This window comes from Camponotus floridanus, unplaced genomic scaffold (assembly GCF_003227725.1).
Source record: "Camponotus floridanus strain SB8 unplaced genomic scaffold, Cflo_v7.5 scaffold32, whole genome shotgun sequence".
Classification (NCBI taxonomy): Eukaryota; Metazoa; Arthropoda; class Insecta; order Hymenoptera; family Formicidae; genus Camponotus; species Camponotus floridanus.
The window spans coordinates 780,536-802,350 of record NW_020229459.1 but is presented as its reverse complement, the minus strand read 5'-3'; the positions used below and the strand labels follow the sequence as shown (position 1 = coordinate 802,350).

Here is a 21,815-nt window from a genome sequence, read left to right as displayed (position 1 = left end):
GTTGTTTCGAAGAAAAAAATATGTAATTTGCAATTAACAATTACACCCTCTATATTAGTGACATACGTACGTACACACACTGATGACTCGGAGGGACGCGTATTTACGTCTTTACACTTTGCATACGTGCCCCGTGTCTTCCTAGTAACGCGGCTCGATACGATGAATAAATAGAAAAGTCATGGAAAAACTCAACTCTGCTCCCTCCCCTCCCCCGTTCCCCCCTGGACATCTTATAGCCTAAGAAAGGTATCGAACGAGGTAGCTTGTGAATTTATTATCGCGCACGTGTCTTTTTTTTCTCTCTTTTTATTTTCTTCGAAAAGATGATGCGCGCTCTCTCGATGTTGACAGCGAGAGATGACGTTTGCGAATATTTTTTCCGTGGAATGTTTTTTTTTTCATCGGTTTAAGCGGGCTGTGGAAAAAATTGTTTACACTTTATTGTGTTTTCGTTCTATTCCCAGTAAAATAACAGTTATATAACTGTTAGTTATAATTTTCCACTCGATAAAAAAATGTTATGTAACAATTATATAACATGTTATGTAATATATTACATGTTAATATATAACAGTTATATAACATGTAACAGTCGAAAATTATCATGAAAAAAATATAAATAAAAATGAATATACATTTGATACATATTCTCTGATCTTTTGCTCCTTTTCTTTTTTTCTTCTGACATTTTAATTAATACATATACATATTGTGTATGTTTGATTTTGAATATGGAAAATATTATGGCATTTTATAAAGAATGATCTCCCTTTTACAAAGAATGGGCTTTTACATATCACTTCTCTAATGTTCTTTAGCTTTCAATGTTCTTTAGCTGGGGAACTCACAATCTTCATTGAATATTTTATGGGTAAGTAATCTTTGAAAGAGTCGTACACTATATAAGTATACAATACGGCAGTAAGTCGGAGCTAGGTTTTGTAGTCGGTAAAATTACATAGTGTAAAATATCGATGTAAGACACAAAAGTGAAGCGAAGAAGATAAAATATATAAAATACTCAGCAAATATCATCAAGTGACAGTTATATAATTGTTAATTATAATTTCCCACTCAACAGTTTATGTAACAGTTATATTTTTGAGTGGGAAATATATATAACCGTCACCTGAAAAAATATGTAATTTGCAATTAATAATTACATATTTTTTCTTAAAATTTTTTCTTAACTATGTTTTTTCTTTACACTAATCGATTCCTCTCATTATTTTATGCATAAATGTATCAAGGTGAGATAATCGAAAGATGAATATTTTACAAGTTTTTTTACGGTTTATGTAAAATTAAAAAATTATGTCAAGCCTCATAACTCGAAAAGTACTCAATGAAAAAATACTTTATTATAGTGTTTTGGAAAGCTCTCGACGCAAGCTACAAGAATATGCAAAAGTATATAGGGTGTCCCATTAAAAAAGTTGGAGGTGATCTTCACGTGACTTTCAGGTGACTCTTCGAGATCAAATTAATGGCACCATCTCATGTCCCCCTCGAAGCCGTACAACTTTTGTCTGAAACACTTTCTAGTAAAACTCTTCCTTATCGAGATATTCGACCATGATTCGCGATCGATCGGGACACCCTGTATAAAGACTCCCGCGCGCGCATTGACAGTTTGAAGTTGCCGCGACAGGTCACGTGGGCCGCGTCTAGTTCGCTACTTCCGCGAGCGAGGTGGCGCTGCCGCTCGCCCAAGGTCCCTTTCGTGAGGAGTTTGTATATTTTTCTCACAAATCTCGTTGAGATATCGCAGTTTTTTTTTTTCGTCACGCACATATGCAGGTGAGAAATGACGTTGACAGAACCGATGCTCGTCGACGCGTCATTCGTTGAAAAACAGCTGATGTGAGCCGATGTCCGGGGACTTATCTAGCATCATCTCGCGGCATCGTGGGACGAGACGGTCCGAGGGGAGGAAACTGGAGGCGGAGGCCCTTATTTACGTTTTCCCAGAGCGAGAATCCCGCGCGAGGCGTCCTTAGAAGAGGAGGAGGAGGATCATTCGGCACGATTTCCAGCAATTCGTTCCCCATGTCGGATGGAAACATGGACCGGGAGAAAAACGAGAGGTTAACCGCGAGGAAGATTGAGGAGGAGGAGATGAAACGCAAGCTCACGGGTAATTGCAGTCGGAAATATCCAACGTAGTTGCGTGGAAGATCAACCAATTGAATTAATTAATGAATAAAAACAAATTTAATAAATTGAATTTTCAATTAAATAAATTTTAAATTTTGCCAAAAATATTAATAAATACTAGTAAAATATTAGGTAGGAATATAAATTAGTAATTGATATAAATTATTAGTTATATTTAATAATAATAATTTAATATATAATTATATTTGATCATTTAATTTATAATTATATTTAATAATAATAATTATTAGTTATATTTAATAATATAAATTAGTAAACATTAGTAAATAAGTGTCCAAGACACTAGAATGCATTGTCGTAAGTCAATAATTAAAATACACATGTGCAGTTGTCATAAATCAAGGATTAAAAAATATATAAATTTTTAAAAATTGTATATTTTCATCGGAAGAGAAAATAGAGCATTTATTACAAGTATGATTGATAATTGTTAATTTTCCTCTAGATATTGGGATATACGAGCCAGAATTCACGTACAAAGAAATGAAACGACTGCTTGGATTTATCAACGAGTCTCAAGATACATCAAAGGTCGCCTCCAATAACAATGATACGCACAGGGTATATAATATAATTGTCACATAAATTATATGCTGCTTTGAAATATATAATAACTACAAGAAATTTAAAGTTTGATCGTTATATATTATCGAGGGATTAGAGAAGAAGTAAAGTACATTATTTGTTTAAAAATTCCAGGGACAACATAATAATCAACATCTTTCGGAAACCGACACGACTGCATCGCAAGAGGCAATTTCACAAGAGTCTACAGAGCTGCCTAGACCATCGTACTCTTACAAATTGAATCGCACATCACCAACGGTGCACGAGCATAAGACTCACTACAACAATCAGGATTCCCCGCCTCTCTTCGAGGTACGAAACCCCATGTACAGACGCAAGAGTTCAGATAGCGACGACATAATCGAAAAGCAGTTGGAGAGCACCAATTCTACCCACAGTACAAATCGTTTACTCTCGTTGAGATCGTCGAATAATCCACGAGAGGGCCAGAACGTGGCGGATAGGAAAACGGCGCAGGATACCCAGGGTGACTTAGTTCAAAGGTTGGAAAGATGGCGACTGAACCCGCTCGACCTCTGCATCAACGAAAACGACGTGCCTTTGCGACAACCAAACCGGTCCTGGATTCGAGAACGTGTGCTGTTCAGATATTGCAAAGAAACGCACACGCCCGAGCAGCGCGACCAAGCAATACGATTAGTGAGCCAGCATTTGAAGGAGGTAGCAGACTTGTGGTACAGTTGGCACCCGGCTGCTAATTCGATATTTCAATGGGGGTCACCCATTCAGGTGGGTACCACCCTACAATCCCACCCATATCGCTCGTATCGTTAAAGAGCGTGAGGTCTTCTTCTTTTTTTCCGTATGCAAATATATATATATATACATATACGCATTTTTCTAACACGAAAGAGACCATTTGCCATTGCAATTCGATGGAAAATTTCGCCAGTATTAAATTTTATTTCCTTATTTTACGCTGCATTTCTTTTCCTAGATATAAGGTCTTGTACTTGCTTGGAGAATTTTATTCAAAGTACTCACTTTCTTTATATATGCTATTTCGATATGTCTGGAGAGAAATCTTCTACGTGTGACTTGAGGAAACTTCTTTAAGCATCATTGATTAAGTGCGCTTTTAAACCCTCTGGAATTGTGGATAAAGTCAAATTATGAGAATTTTACTTTCGAAGGGATGCATTAATATAAGAGAAATTTTTGTGTAAATAATAATTTGCTCTTCTACTCTTGTCTTTTATGAGAAACCTGGCAGGATTTTGCCAAGATTCTGAGATTTCCTTTTTCGAAACTGTATAGTATTACAATACGCTGTGTCCAAAAGGTGCATCTATTTCGATATATTAATACTATGTGTAAACTAACTTCCATGTATTACTTGCTAACGTCGTTACATCCTAGCTTTATAACAGTATGTACACGTAAAATGATTTATACGAGCCATTTTTTTAGCCATTTTGTTATCCAACGAATTATAAGGAAGGAATTTGATATTTTTTATTAATATTATAAAAACATATGGCATTTATACACAGACATGTATACATGAGCGTTTACAAGAAACACAGTTATTAAATACTGTAAACTGCAAAACATTTTTGAATAAATTATATTTGTGTAAAAAAGAAAAGATAGTTGTTTACTTCATTCAATTCTGTTTTACTTCTATTCTGATACTAATCCTTGTTTCTGTAGGTCGGCACTGCTAACGGTAGCTTGGATAAAAATCCATTAACCGAATCTAAGACTGAACAGAACAAAACAGAAACGTACAGGGATAGTCACGAGCGTGCTAGTAAACGTAAAGCGAGCTCTCGCATCGCTAATCTGACTAGAGACAGTTCCACCGAGGACGAAGAGGACAAGTGGTACAATTGTTCTCATGATAAGAAGAGGAGAACACGACCCGACAGTAAATCGAGCAACGAGAATCAACGCGCGTCCAATGATTGTCATGAAAGAGCAACGTCGAGCGTGATCATGCGTCAAGGAAACTCCATCAACGATAACAATAGCGATGCAGACCCCGATAACGAGCACGTTAGATGTGTACGGGCCAAGAAAACCGAGGAGGAAAATGAAAGCGACTCGACAGACTTGAATATATATCCGAGAAGGATAGTACCACCGAATCCTAGTAAGCCACGTCCAAGACCAAGAAAGGCCATTGGTACGTCGAAACCATCTGCAAAAACGCGGGGTGGGAATAAAGCTGTCGAACAGGCCAAAAAGCAAAAGAATATATTGACAGACAACGAAATCGAGCAATTGATAGAAGAGTGGGATGTCGACGAGGAGAAGGTTGCGGTGAAGAAGAACGTGGAGATGCGACCATTGCCAATACCGAAAGAGGTACGCTCTAGATTACACGAGAAGCGACTTTCGCTTCGTAATACGAAAGTGATTAAAGAAACGAGGGCGTCGAAAGAAGAGGAGAACGATGGGCAGAAGAAGGAAAAGAGGCCAAAACTTTGCGAACGAGAGGAAGGAGAATCATGTAGGATTAGAAACGGAACTCAGAGCTGGGAACGTCAACTAATGTCCGATGATGAGGACAATTTATTCGAAACAAATCCAGTAAGTTAATAAATTATACAGGGTGGATCAAAGTCTGGATACAGTCCAATATCTTGTGGATATGGAATTGGAAACTATGTGGAATTATAGTGTTTTGAAAAGCTCTCGAGGTAAATTACAAGAATATGCAATGAAAAATAGGGGGTCCCATTTAAAAAATTCAAGTTGACCTTGCCCTGACCTTGGCGACGCCACTCAATGTCGAATAGATATTACAGTTAAATACATCTTTTTAATCCTTACAACTTTTGTTTAAAGCATTTTGTTCTAAAATGCATTCTATACAAGATATTTGACTGTATCCAAATTTTTGCTCCACCCTGTATAACTCTTCCTCTGCCCCTCTTTCTCTCTCTTTGTAATTTATTAAAATTTATTAATTTTTATAATATGTCTATTTACAATATGTCTCTCTTTGTAAATATTTATTAAAATTTATTAATTTTTATAATATGTCTATTTACAGGATGTGCAGAATGGCAATCAATCTGATAATGAAATTACTTTGACAAATAATGTAAATTGTCCTATATGCAATAAGTTGTTTCCGGATAGCGAGATAGAGAATCATGCCGCTGATTGCGAACAATTCGAGATGAATAACGAAGAGAATAGTAATGACGCGATTAAATTGGAATGTAATATATGCAGCAATTACAAAACTAGCAACGGGGTGGAATACGAGGAACATGTTCAGCAATGTATCATTAGGCAGGATAAAAGGCATTCAGGTGGTACGTTCAGTGTTACATAATCCGTTGTTTGCTGGTGTTTCTGATTTCTGATAAGTATTATCTAATCGTGATAAATTAGATAATTATTTCAATTGTACAGCAAACATTCTGAATTGTTAAATTTTCCTGGTATATAAAAGAAAGCTCTATATAAGCATTTTTGCATAAGTTTATGCGGAGAATCTGTAAATCATGTTAGGAATTGAAAATTTAATGAGCTTGTAAAACTCACAATTTTCTTTTCCTTTCCTCTCTCTCTTTTTCTCTATTTTTTAAATATTTTCTTTTATCGACGCACGCATGTAAATATCGCATTTCTTTTTCTAATTTTTATTTTACAATTTAAAAAATTTTGTATTGTATTTCGGTTAAATTGCCGTTTGTATTAGATTTATTTGTATATCTTTTTCTTTAGGATCTGAAGATATCGATACTACACCTTCTTCATCCTTTCATACATATAAGCAAGTAATTGATGAACAAAAAGATCCCGAGATAGCTTATTTGGGTCAGTTTTTCTCTGATAAGACAAAAATAAATAAGAATAAAAAAAGGAAATTATATACCAAAAAATAGTAAGAAATAAAATAGGAATATTTATTTGTCGTTATACAAAAATTTGCTTTTAAACATACAATTATTTTCTACTTCACCTGAGACAAGGAAAATTTTTCGTACGTAAAGTAAGCGATTGTATTAATGTTAAGAATCGATATGCATGTATTTTGCATTTGCTTATCATTGTCCCAAGATACCATGTAATATAGAGTATTATGTCTTATAATTCTCATCTTGGAGCAATGTTTGAAAATTGTTAAAATTATTTCCCGTTAAAAAGTTTAAAATATTTCCTCTTGACAAAAATGTATCATAGAAAATAACGTGATTACAAATTGTCAACTTAAACTCTCAGATAAAATGAAATTTATTTGCTTGAGATTAAAAAATGTGATTCTATTATATATTTGTCCCTGAAAATTAAAATTTAATTCACGAAGAGTTCTTTTTTCATAAAGAAATTATCTACTTTGTGTTCATCAAAAACTGTGTGTTTAAAATTACAAGTTAAGGGACTTTATAAATCTATCTCATGATACACTTATCAATTTTGTTATAAGTTTATTTGAAATATAAACCAATTCAATATAAATCATTATAAAGATTCATTTTTTTTTCTATTTGTTATGTTTCTTAACAATTATTTTAATAAAAATAGGAGATAGAGATTTGGCAACATATTGTATTATTAAAAATTATATTGCATAAATATTTTATTAATTTCTACCAGTATCAAAAGTTGTAGAAAGGAGACAGTGAATATTACAAGGCCATTAAATAAATATATATGTATAGAAATACATTCCACTTGTATATAAATGAAGCTTTATTTTGCAATATATAATATTTTGTATATGTTTAAGCGATTTTGAAGTATTGAATGATACTTTAAGTTTGTAAATTTATTCTGGAGCACTTTTTAAAAGAGGCTCTACATGTAAACACGATAACATGTGTGTAATTTCATTAAAATTATCCCAATGCGCTGAAAATGTAAATTACCATATAATATTTTTATACTAATAGAAAATTATGGTTTATAAATAAAATAGCATTAAAGTATTAATTTTCGAGTTTTCACACATTAACTTTATATAAAAAAGTAAGACATTTTGAAAAATCACTCCTGCAACTCGAAAAAAAATATTGAGATACTCGTATCTCTTCCTGGAATTTTTCGTCATCTAACAAGATATCTTTATACCTTGTGCGAGAAAATAATAATTTATTAAAATTTATTATTTATTAAAATTATTTATTAATTATTATTAAAATTTATTAGATTAATTAAAATTTATTATTTATTAAAATTATTTATTAATTATTATTAAAATTATTATTTATTAAAATTTATTAGATTAATTAAAATTTATTATTTATTAAAATTAAAATTAATTTAAAACGTGTTATTGTTCTCACTCGATATCAAGGTTATGAATTGATAAACGTCGGCCTAATCTAAAACGATAATCAAATTCAAGAGAAAAAAAAATGAAGTGTCATATGAATCAGGACTAGATAACAATGAAACTCTTTCCAAGTAAGAAACCACTGTCCATTATTATCTTTGCATTTATCAGAGCTCGACGTGTGAAATGCGAAAAAAATAATAAATGAATATAAAATTTTTAATGAATTATTTTTAATTTTTATTTAATTTCAAATAGTTACCTACTTCAACATATCTCAGCTGCTAAAATGAAGCTCCTCGTTTTGACATTATGGATTTCATCCTTAATAAGTGCACCCTGTCTATCTATAACGTTAAATGGCGAGTGGAGTGGAACTATTGACACCTGTCGTATGTATTATCATATATTTTTATCCCTTGTCAAAAATATATCTCATTTATTTTTGACAGACTTCCTGACATGTTATACATGTGTTTATAATGTAATAAATGTAATGAAAGATACAGTATGTGCATAATTGGTACAAAGAATACACATATACATTATTGTCAATTTAAGTTAATACAAGAAATATATATTTCTTTCAGGTAAACAGAAATTGCTTGAAGACTGCGGTAATGGTAAGAGGGACTTGATTTTATAAAAATTACATGCATATTTATCCTCTTTTATATTTTTATCTGGAAATAATCTGCTACATAATTTCTTTTTTTTACAGACGTCATCTTACAGTCATTCAATGCAACTGTTCCTGGAGGAATTTATACAGATTTATATAGAAATGGCATAATAGAGGATAATCTATTTGGAAGGAACGATGTCAATAATCGTTGGGTCGGGAACCAATCTGTTGTGTACTCCAAAAATTTTAACGGTAAATAAATTGAAATAAGAATATTTTTTCTTTTTTACATATATATAATCCAAATATATTTTTTTTTTTCTAGTAAGCAGTGATTTTTTAAACGCTCGCAAGATAGTCCTGATTTTTCATGGAATTGATACATTTGCTACCATCACGTTGAATGGCCATAGGCTTGGAGAGACTTCTAACATGTTTTTGAGATATTCTTTTGATGCGAAAGATTATATCAAAGTAAGGGAATCGTATCGACACAAAACGTATATCCTTTGATAGTGAAATTTGTTTTTATATTTGAAATATACAGGAAGGCCAGAATCTGTTGCGAGTCACATTTCAGTCAGCTGTCAAAGTAGCTGAGTATTTATATAACGTCCAAAAAGAATCTTACAAATATATTGTACCACCAGTGTGCGTGCCTGAAGAGTATAATGGACAGTGCCACGTAAATCATATTCGTAAGATGCAAGCTAGTTTCTCTTGGGATTGGGGCCCAGCTTTTCCCTCGATGGGCATTTGGTAATTGGAAACCATTCCTCTTGTAATATGCTTCTCGTTTATATTTTCTATCAGAATAATATAAGACACAAGTTTACAGGCGAGATGTCGAGTTGGTTTCTATAAATGATGTGTGGCTCAATAATGTTACAAGTGACGTACGCAAAAAGGAGAACACTTGGGATATTCTTGTTACAGTATTTCTCGAGACGAGAAGAGGAACAACGTTCAGTTGTCATGTAGCGTCAATATTGCACATTTCGGAAACCAAACTCATCAGCAATTCCACTGATGTCGCATTTAAATGGAGCGAAGAATATATAAATGTTAACATTTCGCTAATTGTGCCTGCAGTAAGTTCCTCTACCCAATTATCATTAATACATGGTAACTTTAATATTATCAACAATCTAACATTCCCCTTCTGATAAGGATGCCGTCGAGAACTGGTGGCCAAATGATTATGGCGAGCAACATCTGTACAATTTAAGTATCATCGTGACAACGGAACAGAATGTACTACGTAAACAGATCCGCGTGGGCTTCAGAACTGTGGAGCTGGTGGAGGAACCTCTGGAAAAGGGGATGAGCTTCTACTTTCGCGTGAATGGCATACCGATCTTCGCTAAGGGCAGTAATTTCATCCCAGCCAGCATCTTCCCCGAACTGAGCGCGAAGGAAGACACCGTCAAGCACTTGCTATTATCCGCCAAAGAGGCGCACATGAACATGCTGAGAATATGGGGAGGCGGTGTCTACGAGTCTGAATTGTTTTACGACTTGGCCGACGAGTACGGGATCATGATCTGGCAAGATTTCATGTTCGCATGTGCCATGTATCCCACAGGTCAGAACTTCCTGGAGAATGTTCAGCAGGAGATAGAGCAGAACGTGATGCGATTGAAGAATCACCCGAGCATCGTGCTTTGGGCCGGCAATAACGAGAACGAAGCGGCGCTGTTTGGAAATTGGTACGGCACCGGGTCTGCTGAGATCTACAGAAAGGATTACGTGAAGCTTTACGTGGATCTGTTGAAGAAAGAAGTGGCGAGACTAGATCCCGTAAGACCCTTCCTCGTATCTAGCCCGGGCAACGGAGCACTCGAGGAAACGTACAATTACACCGGAGTAGATCCTTACTCGAATATCTACGGAGACAGTAATATATACAGAATATCTCATAACTAAGTCGAATACTCTTGTGTTTCTTGTAACTCTTCGAGAGATAAGTATCTTTCTCATTTGCCAAAATAACCGGGAATGTATCGTTTTTGAGATATCTACAGGGTGTTTCAGACCACCCGTACCACCCATTTAAAAACTAGAGAAGTAGTTATTTCAAAAAAGTGAAAACATTTTCTTGATAAATCAGGTGCGCTCTATCGAATTGTGATGTTTTCAACTTCTGGTTCCTGCCGGAAATAGATGATTCAGACCGGAAGTGCCTTTTTTTAAATGAAACCCCCTATTTTTCATTGCATATTCTTGTAGCTCCAAAACACCACAATAAATTATTTTTCCATGAAGTACTTTTCGAGTTAGGAGGCTTGAAATAATTTCTTAATTTGACATAATCCTTAAAATATCTTGTAAAATATTCATTCTTCAATTATCTTACTTTAATACTTTTATGTACAAAATAATGAGAGGAATCGATTGGTGTAAAGAAAACATATAGTTGTTTTTAAGAAAAAAATATGTAATTTGCAATTAACAATTCCATATTTTTTCTTACAAACAACTGTATGTTTTCTGTACACCAATTGATTCCTCTCATTATTTTGTACATAAAAGTATTAAGGTAAGATAATCGAAAAATGAATATTTTACAAGATATTTTCTGGTTTATGTAAATGGGTGGTACGGGTGGTCTGAAACACCCTATAATAATATATCAATAGGACACATTTGCTAAGCGTTAAATATGTTTTCCCTGTATATTTTCCAGTTCACTATTATAACTATATCAGAAACGGATGGGACATCACTCAGTATCCTCGGACAAGATTCTGCTCCGAATACGGATTTCAATCTTGGCCATCGATGTACACGCTAACTACCGCTGTGGAAAACGCGACAGATGAGCTTTATGTGAACAGTGATTTTGTAAAACACCGACAGCATATGCCACTCGGCGATCAATACATGCAGCTGTTGATCTCACGCAACTTTATTATACCGCAGAGTAACGATAGCGTCCGAGATTTCGCGAATTATGTTTATCTCAGTCAGATCAATCAAGCCGTTTCCATGAGGATACAAACGGAAAGTTACAGACAAGCCAAATCCGAGGTGAACTCTATAGGCGAAGGTATGACAATGGGGGCTCTCTATTGGCAGCTCAACGACGTCTGGCAAGCTCCTTCATGGTCCTCGATAGGTACAAACAAGAACATTTTGTATACAGAATGTCCCAAAAGTCCCGGACCGGTCGAATATTTCATAAACTATGCACTTTAGAAAGAAATGTTTCAAACAAAAGTTGTATGGCTTGAAGGGGGACATAAGATGGCGTCATTGATTTTATCTTGAGAAGTCGTTTGAAGGTAACGTGAAGATCACCTCCAACTTTTCAAATGGGACACCCTATATACTTTTGCTTATTCTCGTAGCTTACCTCGAGAGTTTTCCAAAACACTAGAATAAATCATTTTTCCATGAAGTACTTTTCGAGTTATGAGGCTTGAAATCATTTCTTAATTTTCCATAAACCATAAAATATCTAGTAAAATATTCATTTTTCGATTATCTTACCTTAATACTTTTATGTACAAAATAATGAGAGAAATCAATTGGTGAAAACACATAGTTGTTTTAAAAAAAATATGTAATTGTTAATTGCAAATTACATATTTTTTTCTTAAAAACAACTATGTTTTTTCTTTAGACCAATTGATTCCTCTCATTATTTTGTACATAAAAGTATTAAGGTAAGATAATCGAAAAATGAATATTTGACTAGATATTTTATGGTTTATGTAAAATTAAGAAATGATTTCAAGCCTCATAACTCGAAAAGTACTCAATGAAAAAATACTTTATTATAGTGTTTTGGAAAGCTCTCGAGATAAGCTACAAGAATATGTAATAAAAAATAGGATGTTCCATTTAAGAAATTGACGATGATCTTCACGTGACTTTCAAATGACTCTCTCATGTCAAATCATTGCCACTATCTGATGGCCCCCTTCAAGCCATACAACTTTTGTCTGAAACATTTCTTTCTAAAGTGCATAGTTTATGAAATATTTGATCGGTCCGGTATTTTTGGAACACTCTGTATGATAATCTTGTAACTATAACTTGAAATATTCTGCAGCGCGATTTAACTTGCAAGAGAATTTTCTTGAATCTTAATACAAGTGTCGTTTGAAAATCCTCCATTTGCGTTATATTTACAGATGTCAAAGGTCGCTGGAAGATGCTTCATTATTACGCCAAAGATTTCTTCGACCCTCTTATCGTTACATCACACCTGTCCATTTCCAATAAGCTCTCGATATATGTTGTATCTGATCTATGGTACTCAATAGAAAATTGTAAAGTGGAAATTCGTTATTACAACTGGGAATCAACAATACCCCTTTTCGCAAGGTTCCTCGATATTGAAGTAGTAAGTATCGACGAAGAAAAAGAAAACAATGCGTGTACACGCAATTTATAAATATTCACATGACTATATTCTTTCAGGAACCCAGTAAAGCCATAAGAGTTACGTCTTTCCAGTTGGACGAATCTCTCGATCGAGTTGGTTGCGGATCATGGGAATCCGCCAAGAGGTCTTGCCTGATCACTTTATCTCTCATAAATAGTTTTAAATCTGTAATCGCTCCAATCCATTACGTATATCCTGGTCCACTAAAAAATGCCAATATCCCAGTTGCCAATGTTACTGTAAGCAAAATCATCGGTATCATTTGACTTGTTGCAGCTGTCGAAGAAATGATTAACACGTATCTCTCGTTTCAGATGAACATCGTAGGTCAGATCGTCTTACCTGGAAGTCCTTATCAAAATTTCGAGTTTGTGTTATCGACAGACAATATAGCTCTCTTCGTGTGGCTAGAAACGAGCGTTATACACGGTCATTTTTCTGAAAATGGTTTCCACATGTTCGAGAGAGAGAAAACAATTATGTTCCATGCCTATGAAGAGACGACAGTCGAATTGTTACGAAAATATACGACACTCACAACATTGTCCGACATTTATAATGCACGTGCCAATTTTGATGACGACTATTCTGTTGTAGAAAAATGAAAAATTCATATTAATCACAACGCGTAATATACAGGGTGTTTCAGACCACCTGTACCACCCATTTGAAAACTAGAGAAGTGGTTATTTCAAAAAAGTAAAAACATTTTCTTTATAAATCGGGTGCGCTCTATCGAATGGTGATATTTTCAACTTCTGACATACAGTTGTTTTTAAGAAAAAATATGGAATTGTTAATTGCAAATTACATATTTTTTCTTAGAAACAACTATGTGTTTTCTTTACACCAATTGATTCCTCTCATTATTTTGTACATAAAAGTTAAGATAAGATAATCGAAAAATGAATATTTTACAAGATATTTTATGGTTTATGTAAAATTAAGAAATGATTTCAAGCCTCCTAATTCGAAAAGTACTTCATGGAAAAATAATTTATTATGGTGTTTTGGAAAGCTCTCGAGGTAAGCTACAAGAATATGCAATGAAAAATAGGGGGTTTCATTTAAAAAAAAGGCACTTCCGGTCTGAATCACCTATTTCCGATCTGAACCAGAAGTTGAAAATATCACCATTCGATAGAGTGCACTTTGAAATAATCACTTCTCTAGTTTTTAAATGGGTGATACAGGTGGTCTGAAACATCCTGTATATATTAATACATGTATATATGTATATATTAATATATGTATATATAATATACAAGGTGTCCCAAAACTCATAATCAATTTTTCAAAAACAGATTCCTGGGATTATTTGGAGACGATTTTTCCTCAGCGAAAATATCGATGAAGGCCATCATTTCTTGCATGTTCCCGATTTTTGTCATCATATATCTTTGCAATTAAGCCTTAAATTAAAACTCAACTAATGTAAATTCTATTTAAAATTAATCAAAGAATGTGGTTTTGTTAATATTTTATTTCTACAAAGCTTAGTTTACGAAAAAACCCTTTCCAATTCCAATCACTTATAATTCGAAAGTTATTAGTGCCTCGATATTTTCGTTGAGAAAAAATCGTCTTCGAATGATCCTAGGAATCTGTCCTTGAAAGATTGATTATGAGTTTTGGGACACTTTGTATAATTATAATTCAGAATTATCTATAATTCAGAATAATCATACGTAATATATCGTTACGATTTAATTATGAATAATTAAATTATGAATAATTAAATTATGAATAATTAAATCGATTAAAGAATTACTTGTTTTGCGATAATTAATAATAAATAATTAATAATTAAAAATATTTAATAAATTTGTCGCACGCATTACTTTTTACCGATATAAATAAACTGTTTCATTTTATTATATCGTACTTTCTTCAAATCGTCCTTGATGGAAAGTAAGTATCATAGTGTAAATAAATTTCGAATCCGATAAGAATAACAAGCACAATTACGGCTCCACCAAGTATCATGGACATTAAGTTGGACATCGCGCTGCTATTGAAGATTGCGTTTCGATTATTTCAGTAAACCATAATTTAGCGCACAATACGCGCATTAAACATTGAGAAAATTTATTTACCATAAACACATATCTCTTTGGTTACACGTTTGACATGAAAAATACGCATAACATGTTTAGTCTTGAAGTCGGTATCGTATCTTAAAACTTATCTTTTGTTTGTTGCCCGCATAAATTAGAAACAAAAACACATCAATACATATAATCTAATACTCTTTTAAAAATATAATACATAAATGAAATTCATATATGATTGCCAGATTTATCGAATTTTCAAACGAAGATGATGGAAGACTATAAACATGTATTGTCGCTTCAAACGAAATTTCGTCAAAAGAAAAAATATTTTGATTACATCAAGATTAGAAAAATAATATTGTTTCAATTATAGACGTGTGTGATATATTTCTAAGGCTAATAAGCGTAAGCTGAGATTTTTCCCTGTTAGTTCTTTTATCACATAAAAACACACGTGTGACGCACACATTTGAATTTGCTTTACCGAATCTAGATCGAAAATGAATATAAACGATCATGAATGAGTACTAGCGAACGAGCATCAGCGGAGAAGCTTATTTAGTATTTTTAATAAAAAAATTACTTTATAAAAAAATTATATACAAACTTTGTAAAAAATTATTTTATATAAAATTTTATATAAATTATTTTATATAAAAGGATGTAAAAAATATTAAATAATTAACTCCTCCTTCACGTTCGCTGATATTCCTTGATAATCATTCATCGATTGATCTGGATTCAGCGCTGCACGTTCATGTGTACACTTACATTTAACATGTGTTAACTTACATTTAATCCAACCATCAAAACTTTCATATAAAACTTTGGATCTTATAGATAAGAGCTGGGGATTCAAGCCCGTAGCTCGCAATATTATGAAGCGGTAAATTAATTTGTTAGAGCGAAAGCCGTTATTTCGAGTCGTATCATGGTGTCCTGGAATACGCTGGAAGTATAACTTCCTCCGGCGAATGCAAGTAACGTCGGCTTAAATTGATGACGACCATGATGCAGCATAAAAGCAAAGGGCCAAAGATTGCTCCTTCCACGCCTAAACAGAAGATTCCACCTGCTATCGATAGACCTGTCAGATAAGGATGCCCACCACTGAAATGAAAAGGAAAAAAAATGTGTGTTGTGGCTGAAGACTCGGCAAAACTTGCATACTCTGCAGCAGTCTTACCCTTTAATCTCCTTGTAGAATTCCGTCACTACTATGTTACACGGGAGAAAGTGAAAGAGAAAGAAAAGGATGGCGATCATTGATCCGCGGGTGAACCAGAGCTCTATCGTAGCTGGAATGCAAGCAAAGTACGCGTCCAAAAAGGGGACTGCGCCCAGCATAGTCGCGAGGGCCGATGGTAAGTAGACAATCTTCACTTGGAATAAGTTGTGAATGAACCACGTCCACATGCCGAAGAAGGAGGCGAGCTTGAAGGTCGCCGCGAACACCCCGATTACCGCCTCTTGCAGCGCGATGGCGAATCTGAAGAAATATTAACATTGTATGCTCTTTCGTCGCGTGAAAAATCATCGACTTTTCACATATAATCATATTAGCTAATCAAATATTATTAATCTCATGCTTTTACCTGAAGATTAACTTACCCTTCTACGTGCGTTGTGCTTGTTAGAAATAAAGATAGATGATTTTGTAAAATTCTTCCATGCATACAAATAAATATACAGTACCAAAAGTTCCGGGACGGTCGAATATTTCATAAACTATGCACTTTAGAAAGAAATGTTTCAGACAAAAGTTGTATGGCTTGAAGGGGGCTATAAGATGGTGCCATTAATTTGATCTTGAAGAATCACCTGAAGATTACGTGAAAGTCACCTCCAACTTTTTAAATGGGACACCCTATATATTTTTGCATATTCTCGTAGCTTACCTCAAGAGCTTTCCAAAACACTATAATAAAGTATTTTTTCATTGAGTACTTTCTGAGTTATGAGACTTGAAATCATTTCTTAATTTTACATAAACCGTAAAATATCTTGTAAAATATTCATTTTTCGGTTACTTCACCTTAATGCTTTTATGTACAAAATAATAAAAGGAATCAATTGGTGTAAAGGAAACGCATAGTTGTTTTTTTTAAAAAATATGTAATTGCAAATTACATATTTTTTCTTAAAAACAATTATATATTTCAGTTTTTTCTTTACATCAATTGATTCCTCTTATTATTTTGTACATAAAAGTATTAAAGTAAGATAATTGAAAAATGAATATTTTACTAGATATTTTATGGTTAATATAAAATTAAGAAATTATTTCATTTAAAAAATTGACCTTCACATGATTTTCAAACGACTTTTCAAGTTCAAACCAATGACACCATCTTATGGCCCCCTTCAAGCCATACAACTTTTGTCTGAAACATTTCTTTCTAAAGTGCATAGTTTATAAAATATTCGACCCGGAACTTTTGGTAGGCACTGTAGAATTCGAGACATCAGATGTATATTTACCTGTGACAACTAATGGGACTGAACATTGTCGTCAACTCGATGGGTTTGTAAGTTTTACCACTAGAACTGAGCAAGTAGAATAGGGTCGTAAAAAAGACTACCTGAAATACAAAACAATTTCTTACATTTGCCATCTTTTCTTTTGACATTGAAACTTTAGAAAAAATACGTCACGCGTACCGTACTGAGTACAAAATTAAATACAGCCGAGCCACTCATGAGCACGATGTAAAACAGCTCTGTAAATATTGTCAATATCACAGACATATTGCCCTTGACGATGCTCCAGATGGAATCAAGCACCGACATTAAAATACCAATATTTTCCTTGGCAAAATTCTGTATGCTTGTCATGTTGAAGAGATCTGGAAGGAAACAATTTCACATATAATGTATAAAATGATCGACATTACTTATGATATAAAAATTTCTATAAAATAAACATTAATCAGAGATCTAAGCAATGGATCATTGATGTAAATTTCACAAATTTCTTGATGCAGAATCACTCACGGAGAGGCATTTTTCCAAAGCTCTCCTTGAAGTTCTCCCAAGCGTTGGCTGCAGATACAGTGTCTACAACAGGACCTACAAAATTTGGATCCGCATTCGACATCATCCAGGCTTGGTAGAGACGATCCCAAAGCTCCAAGACTTTCCTCTCCATTTGCTCCGCCTTGGACGGTTCCAGGTCTTTTACAAGACCTCGAATCTGAATGAAACAAGTCAACTTGTAGCGTGCGCGAGGAAGAAGAGTAAAAAAAAAAGTAAATTTCTTACTCCCTCGGATATGGCGCTTCGCCCATAAGTGTAAGCATTATCTAGAACGCTATTGACAGATTCTTCCCACTTCTCTGGGACCCAATCGATATCAGGATTGTTCATCAAGGAGGAATTCAATATTTCGCCGGTCACTTGAACGAGGTGCAAGCCTTCCGCGTAAACCTGCAAGCAGAAGGAACGTTGCAAAATCGACCAAATACAAATTCATGAATCGACAAGTGTTTGTTTTACCTGTATCGTTATGAAAATAGATGCGCAAGTGGTGAAGACGATCAGCCCGAGTATCACAGAGGTGGTCGCTACCGCGTTGACGGACGCCTTGAGAACATCCCTCAGCTTCTCGTCCAGGATAATGCTCACTTTATAGAGGCCTCTGATGTTGGAGGGTATGAGAGCCTGATGTCGTTCCAGGCACCACGACCTAGCCGCTTGTATCGTCGAGCCGCAGCGTCTGCGTATCATTTCCCGAAAACCGAAATAACCACCCACCTGCTTGACGATATAATACACCAGCGGGATTACCAGGATGTGCGAGATCCACCTGTGCTTCCAGAGAAGCATAGCGATACACGCGTACAACGCTCCATACATATACTTGTCGGTATCGACCTCGTCATCTTGCATATCTAGAGACATTCGTAAGTCCTCCTTTATTTTGCCGAGCAAATAACGGTTGCGTAATGGCGTTACAGAATGTACATTACAAGCAGGTCGTGGCTTGCGCGCGGAGGACGAATCCAGAGACATTGACTTTAGGAATCTCGCTGACTTCCTCGCCTCTTCCTCCGAGGGACGAAGCGGCGTATCCGAGGGATTCTCTTCCTCTAAAATCTCATCGTTCGTCTGCGTCCTGTCGCTCTCCGAGGATATTTCTTCCTGGGGACTCGGTAATAAATTATTCGTTAAGGCGAAACGCGCAGCTTCCGAGAACGTCAAGTGCCTACCGTTCAGCTCTTGACTCTCCATAATCAATACCACTTCGTAAATAAATCCAATGACGCATAGAATTTGCAAAGCAGCAAAGACCAGGACTCGATAAGTCCCCGCCATGCTCGAGAGATACATGGTGATGATGAACCAGATTACAAAGGACATGTAGCGAAACTGGCTGGAGTTTGATGGCGTCCAGTAGATGTACAGTATCGTTAGGTATCCCACGAGTATCGCAGAGACCTGTAGGGCACAAAAGTCAATTAATATCCGAGAGGACACTTCTGTCAAGCTGGATGACAGATATAAATGACAGAAAATTATACAGGGTTTACCAAAAGTGTGAATGAAAGCCATTAATATTTCGAAAAATACGCATTTTTTTTAAAAATGTTTCAGACAAAAGTTGTATGGCTTGAAGGGGGAAATAAGATGGTGTCATTAGTTTGACATTCAAGAGTCACCTGAGGATCTCGTGAAGGTCACATCCAACTTTTTAAATGGGACACCCTATATACTTTTGCATATTCTCATAGCTTAGCTCAAGATCTTTTCAAAACGCTATAATAAAGTATTTTTTTATTAAGTACTTTTTGAGTTATAAGAAATAATTTCTTAATTTTACATAAACCATAAAATATCTAGCAAAATATTCATTTTTCGATTATCTTATCTTAATACTTTTATGTACAAAATAATGAGGAATGAACTGATAAAGAAAATTAGTAAAGAAAACATATAATTGTTTCGAAGAAAAAATATGTAATTTGCAATTAACAATTCCATATTTTTTCTTCGAAACAATTGTGTTTTCTTTACACCGATCAATCAATTCCTCTCATTATTTTGTACATAAAAGTATTAAGATAAGATAATTAAAAAATGAATATTTTACTAGATATTTTATGGTTTATAAAATTAAAATATTACTTTTTTAAGCCTCATAACTAGTAAAATACTCAATGAAAAAATACTCAATTATAGTGTTTTGGAAAGCTCTCGAGATGAGCTACAAGAATATGCAAAAGCATATAGGGTGTCCCGTTTAAAAAGTTGGATGTGACTTTCACGTGACCTGCAGATGACTCTTCAACATCAAACCAATGACACCATCTTATGTCCTCCTTCAAGCCATACAACTTTTGTCTGAAACATTTATTTAAAAAATGTATATTTCGAAATATTAAGGACTTTCCACGCTTAAACTCTGTACAATAAATAATTACATATAAATGACAGAAAAGTAAGGCAAAATTTTCTACCGTGAAGATGTTGCACGTCAAGATGAAGAACCCAGAGACGGCAGTGAACACCTGAAACATCCTCCAGGCGAGGCAGGTCAAGACATTGGGAGTGTAATGATAGACACCTAGGGTCGCCAACACCAGGGACACAACCCCAACGATATACTTGACTCGTGTCCACAAAAAGGAGCCCAGGTTCTCCGAGATATTGTCGAAGATGTGCACGGGCAGCAGACTGACGTTGACGATCAGGGGGGTCTGGGACGCTTCCACCTGGGCGAACCAGGATTGCACCGTCGTGGCCAACGAGTACTTGAAGGGGAACAGGACGGAACCGCACAGCAGGGCCCAGATGAGGGGTTTGATGAAGGGGCTCATTATGATGTAGAGGCCATAGCCAGCTAACAAGACCAGGCACAGGAAGAAGAGCGCGACAGCGTTGTAGATGCCCTGCTTCAGGGCTTTCTCGTGACCCGCGCTGAAGCCCGACAGCATGTTGAACAGGTTATCCATCGGCGAGCGGACGTTGTCCATGATTATAGATAATCATGCGCATCAATAGGCACGACCTATGCTCGACTTGTTTCCCAGCCACTCTTTTTTACGTCGTTTCCGATCCGTCGTCGTCAACACGAAGGACGAGGAGACCCATTTCAGCCGGGAAAGCAGGAGGTGACGTTGCGTCGCGACGAGCCCTTCTGCTGGAGACACTGGCAGTGACGGGGTGATCAGCTGATTGCGGTTGACGCTACTCATGTTGCGACACGACATGGAAAGTAGGTCGAAGAAAAGGTCAAAAGTAGGCGAGAATAGGTGGGACGAAAAAAAGAACTCGATTTTATTGAATTTCAAGATGAGGAAAATGTTTTTTTTTTCTTTCTGAGGTTAGAATTATTTTAGTTAATGTTTCGTCGCAAGTGTGAAAAGTGTTTTATAATTAATATAATTGTAAAACATTTCATTTCATTAATATTTCATAATTAATATAATAATTAATATAATAATTAATATAATAAATATAATTTGAGAAAAATTTATCATTGAAATCTACATAACTTGTTTTCTCCATGTTTACATATGTTTCCAGAATACATAAAATTGTCATAAAATCCTGAAAGCAAGCACCAAGTAACATTTACATAACTGTTATATAACTGTTATACTGGGTGTTAAAAAAATGACACTCGACATTATATCGAATATCTCGATAAGGAACAGTTTTACTAGAAAGTGTTTCAGACAAAAGTTGTATGGTTTCGAGGGGGACATAAAATGGTGCCATTAATTTGATCTTGAAGAA

General features: G+C 34.9%; 3 protein-coding genes across 6 annotated transcripts; 2 read left to right on the top strand and 1 right to left on the bottom strand.

The window, feature by feature from the left end:
* The first annotated feature begins 1,677 nt into the window (after positions 1-1,677).
* LOC105259554 lies at positions 1,678-6,629 on the top strand. Its single transcript, XM_011271548.3, has 6 exons — positions 1,678-2,140; positions 2,627-2,742; positions 2,881-3,498; positions 4,423-5,304; positions 5,771-6,038; positions 6,454-6,629. The coding sequence occupies exons 1-6, from the start codon at positions 2,053-2,055 to the stop codon at positions 6,612-6,614; spliced, it is 2,133 nt and encodes a 710-aa protein (XP_011269850.2). The 5' UTR covers positions 1,678-2,052; the 3' UTR covers positions 6,615-6,629.
* A 1,384-nt stretch (positions 6,630-8,013) lies between these two features.
* LOC105259542 (beta-mannosidase) lies at positions 8,014-13,777 on the top strand. 2 transcript variants are annotated; one of them, XM_011271530.3, is made up of 12 exons: positions 8,014-8,136; positions 8,264-8,397; positions 8,596-8,628; positions 8,727-8,882; positions 8,956-9,104; positions 9,178-9,389; positions 9,469-9,721; positions 9,801-10,527; positions 11,317-11,748; positions 12,770-12,981; positions 13,059-13,262; positions 13,338-13,777. In XM_011271530.3, exons 2-12 carry the CDS (start codon positions 8,295-8,297, stop codon positions 13,626-13,628), a joined length of 2,772 nt encoding a protein of 923 aa, XP_011269832.2. In that variant the 5' UTR covers positions 8,014-8,136; positions 8,264-8,294; the 3' UTR covers positions 13,629-13,777. The 2 variants fall into 2 exon arrangements, with proteins under 2 accessions (XP_011269832.2, XP_025266230.1); XM_025410445.1 differs by lacking the exon at positions 8,014-8,136 and having other exon boundaries at positions 8,216-8,397.
* A 2,201-nt stretch (positions 13,778-15,978) lies between these two features.
* Positions 15,979-21,233, bottom strand: LOC105259540 (transmembrane protein 245). 3 transcript variants are annotated; one of them, XM_011271529.3, is made up of 10 exons: positions 20,534-21,233; positions 19,046-19,514; positions 18,573-18,967; positions 18,339-18,503; positions 18,072-18,270; positions 17,739-17,923; positions 17,559-17,659; positions 16,689-16,706; positions 16,264-16,566; positions 15,979-16,187 (listed from the first exon to the last, which is right to left on the bottom strand). In XM_011271529.3, exons 1-10 carry the CDS (start codon positions 21,047-21,049, stop codon positions 16,007-16,009), a joined length of 2,532 nt encoding a protein of 843 aa, XP_011269831.1. In that variant the 5' UTR covers positions 21,050-21,233; the 3' UTR covers positions 15,979-16,006. The 3 variants fall into 3 exon arrangements, with proteins under 3 accessions (XP_011269831.1, XP_011269829.1, XP_011269830.1); XM_011271527.3 differs by having other exon boundaries at positions 18,573-19,514; XM_011271528.3 differs by lacking the exon at positions 16,689-16,706 and having other exon boundaries at positions 18,573-19,514; positions 20,534-21,232.
* Positions 21,234-21,815: the final 582 nt, after the last annotated feature.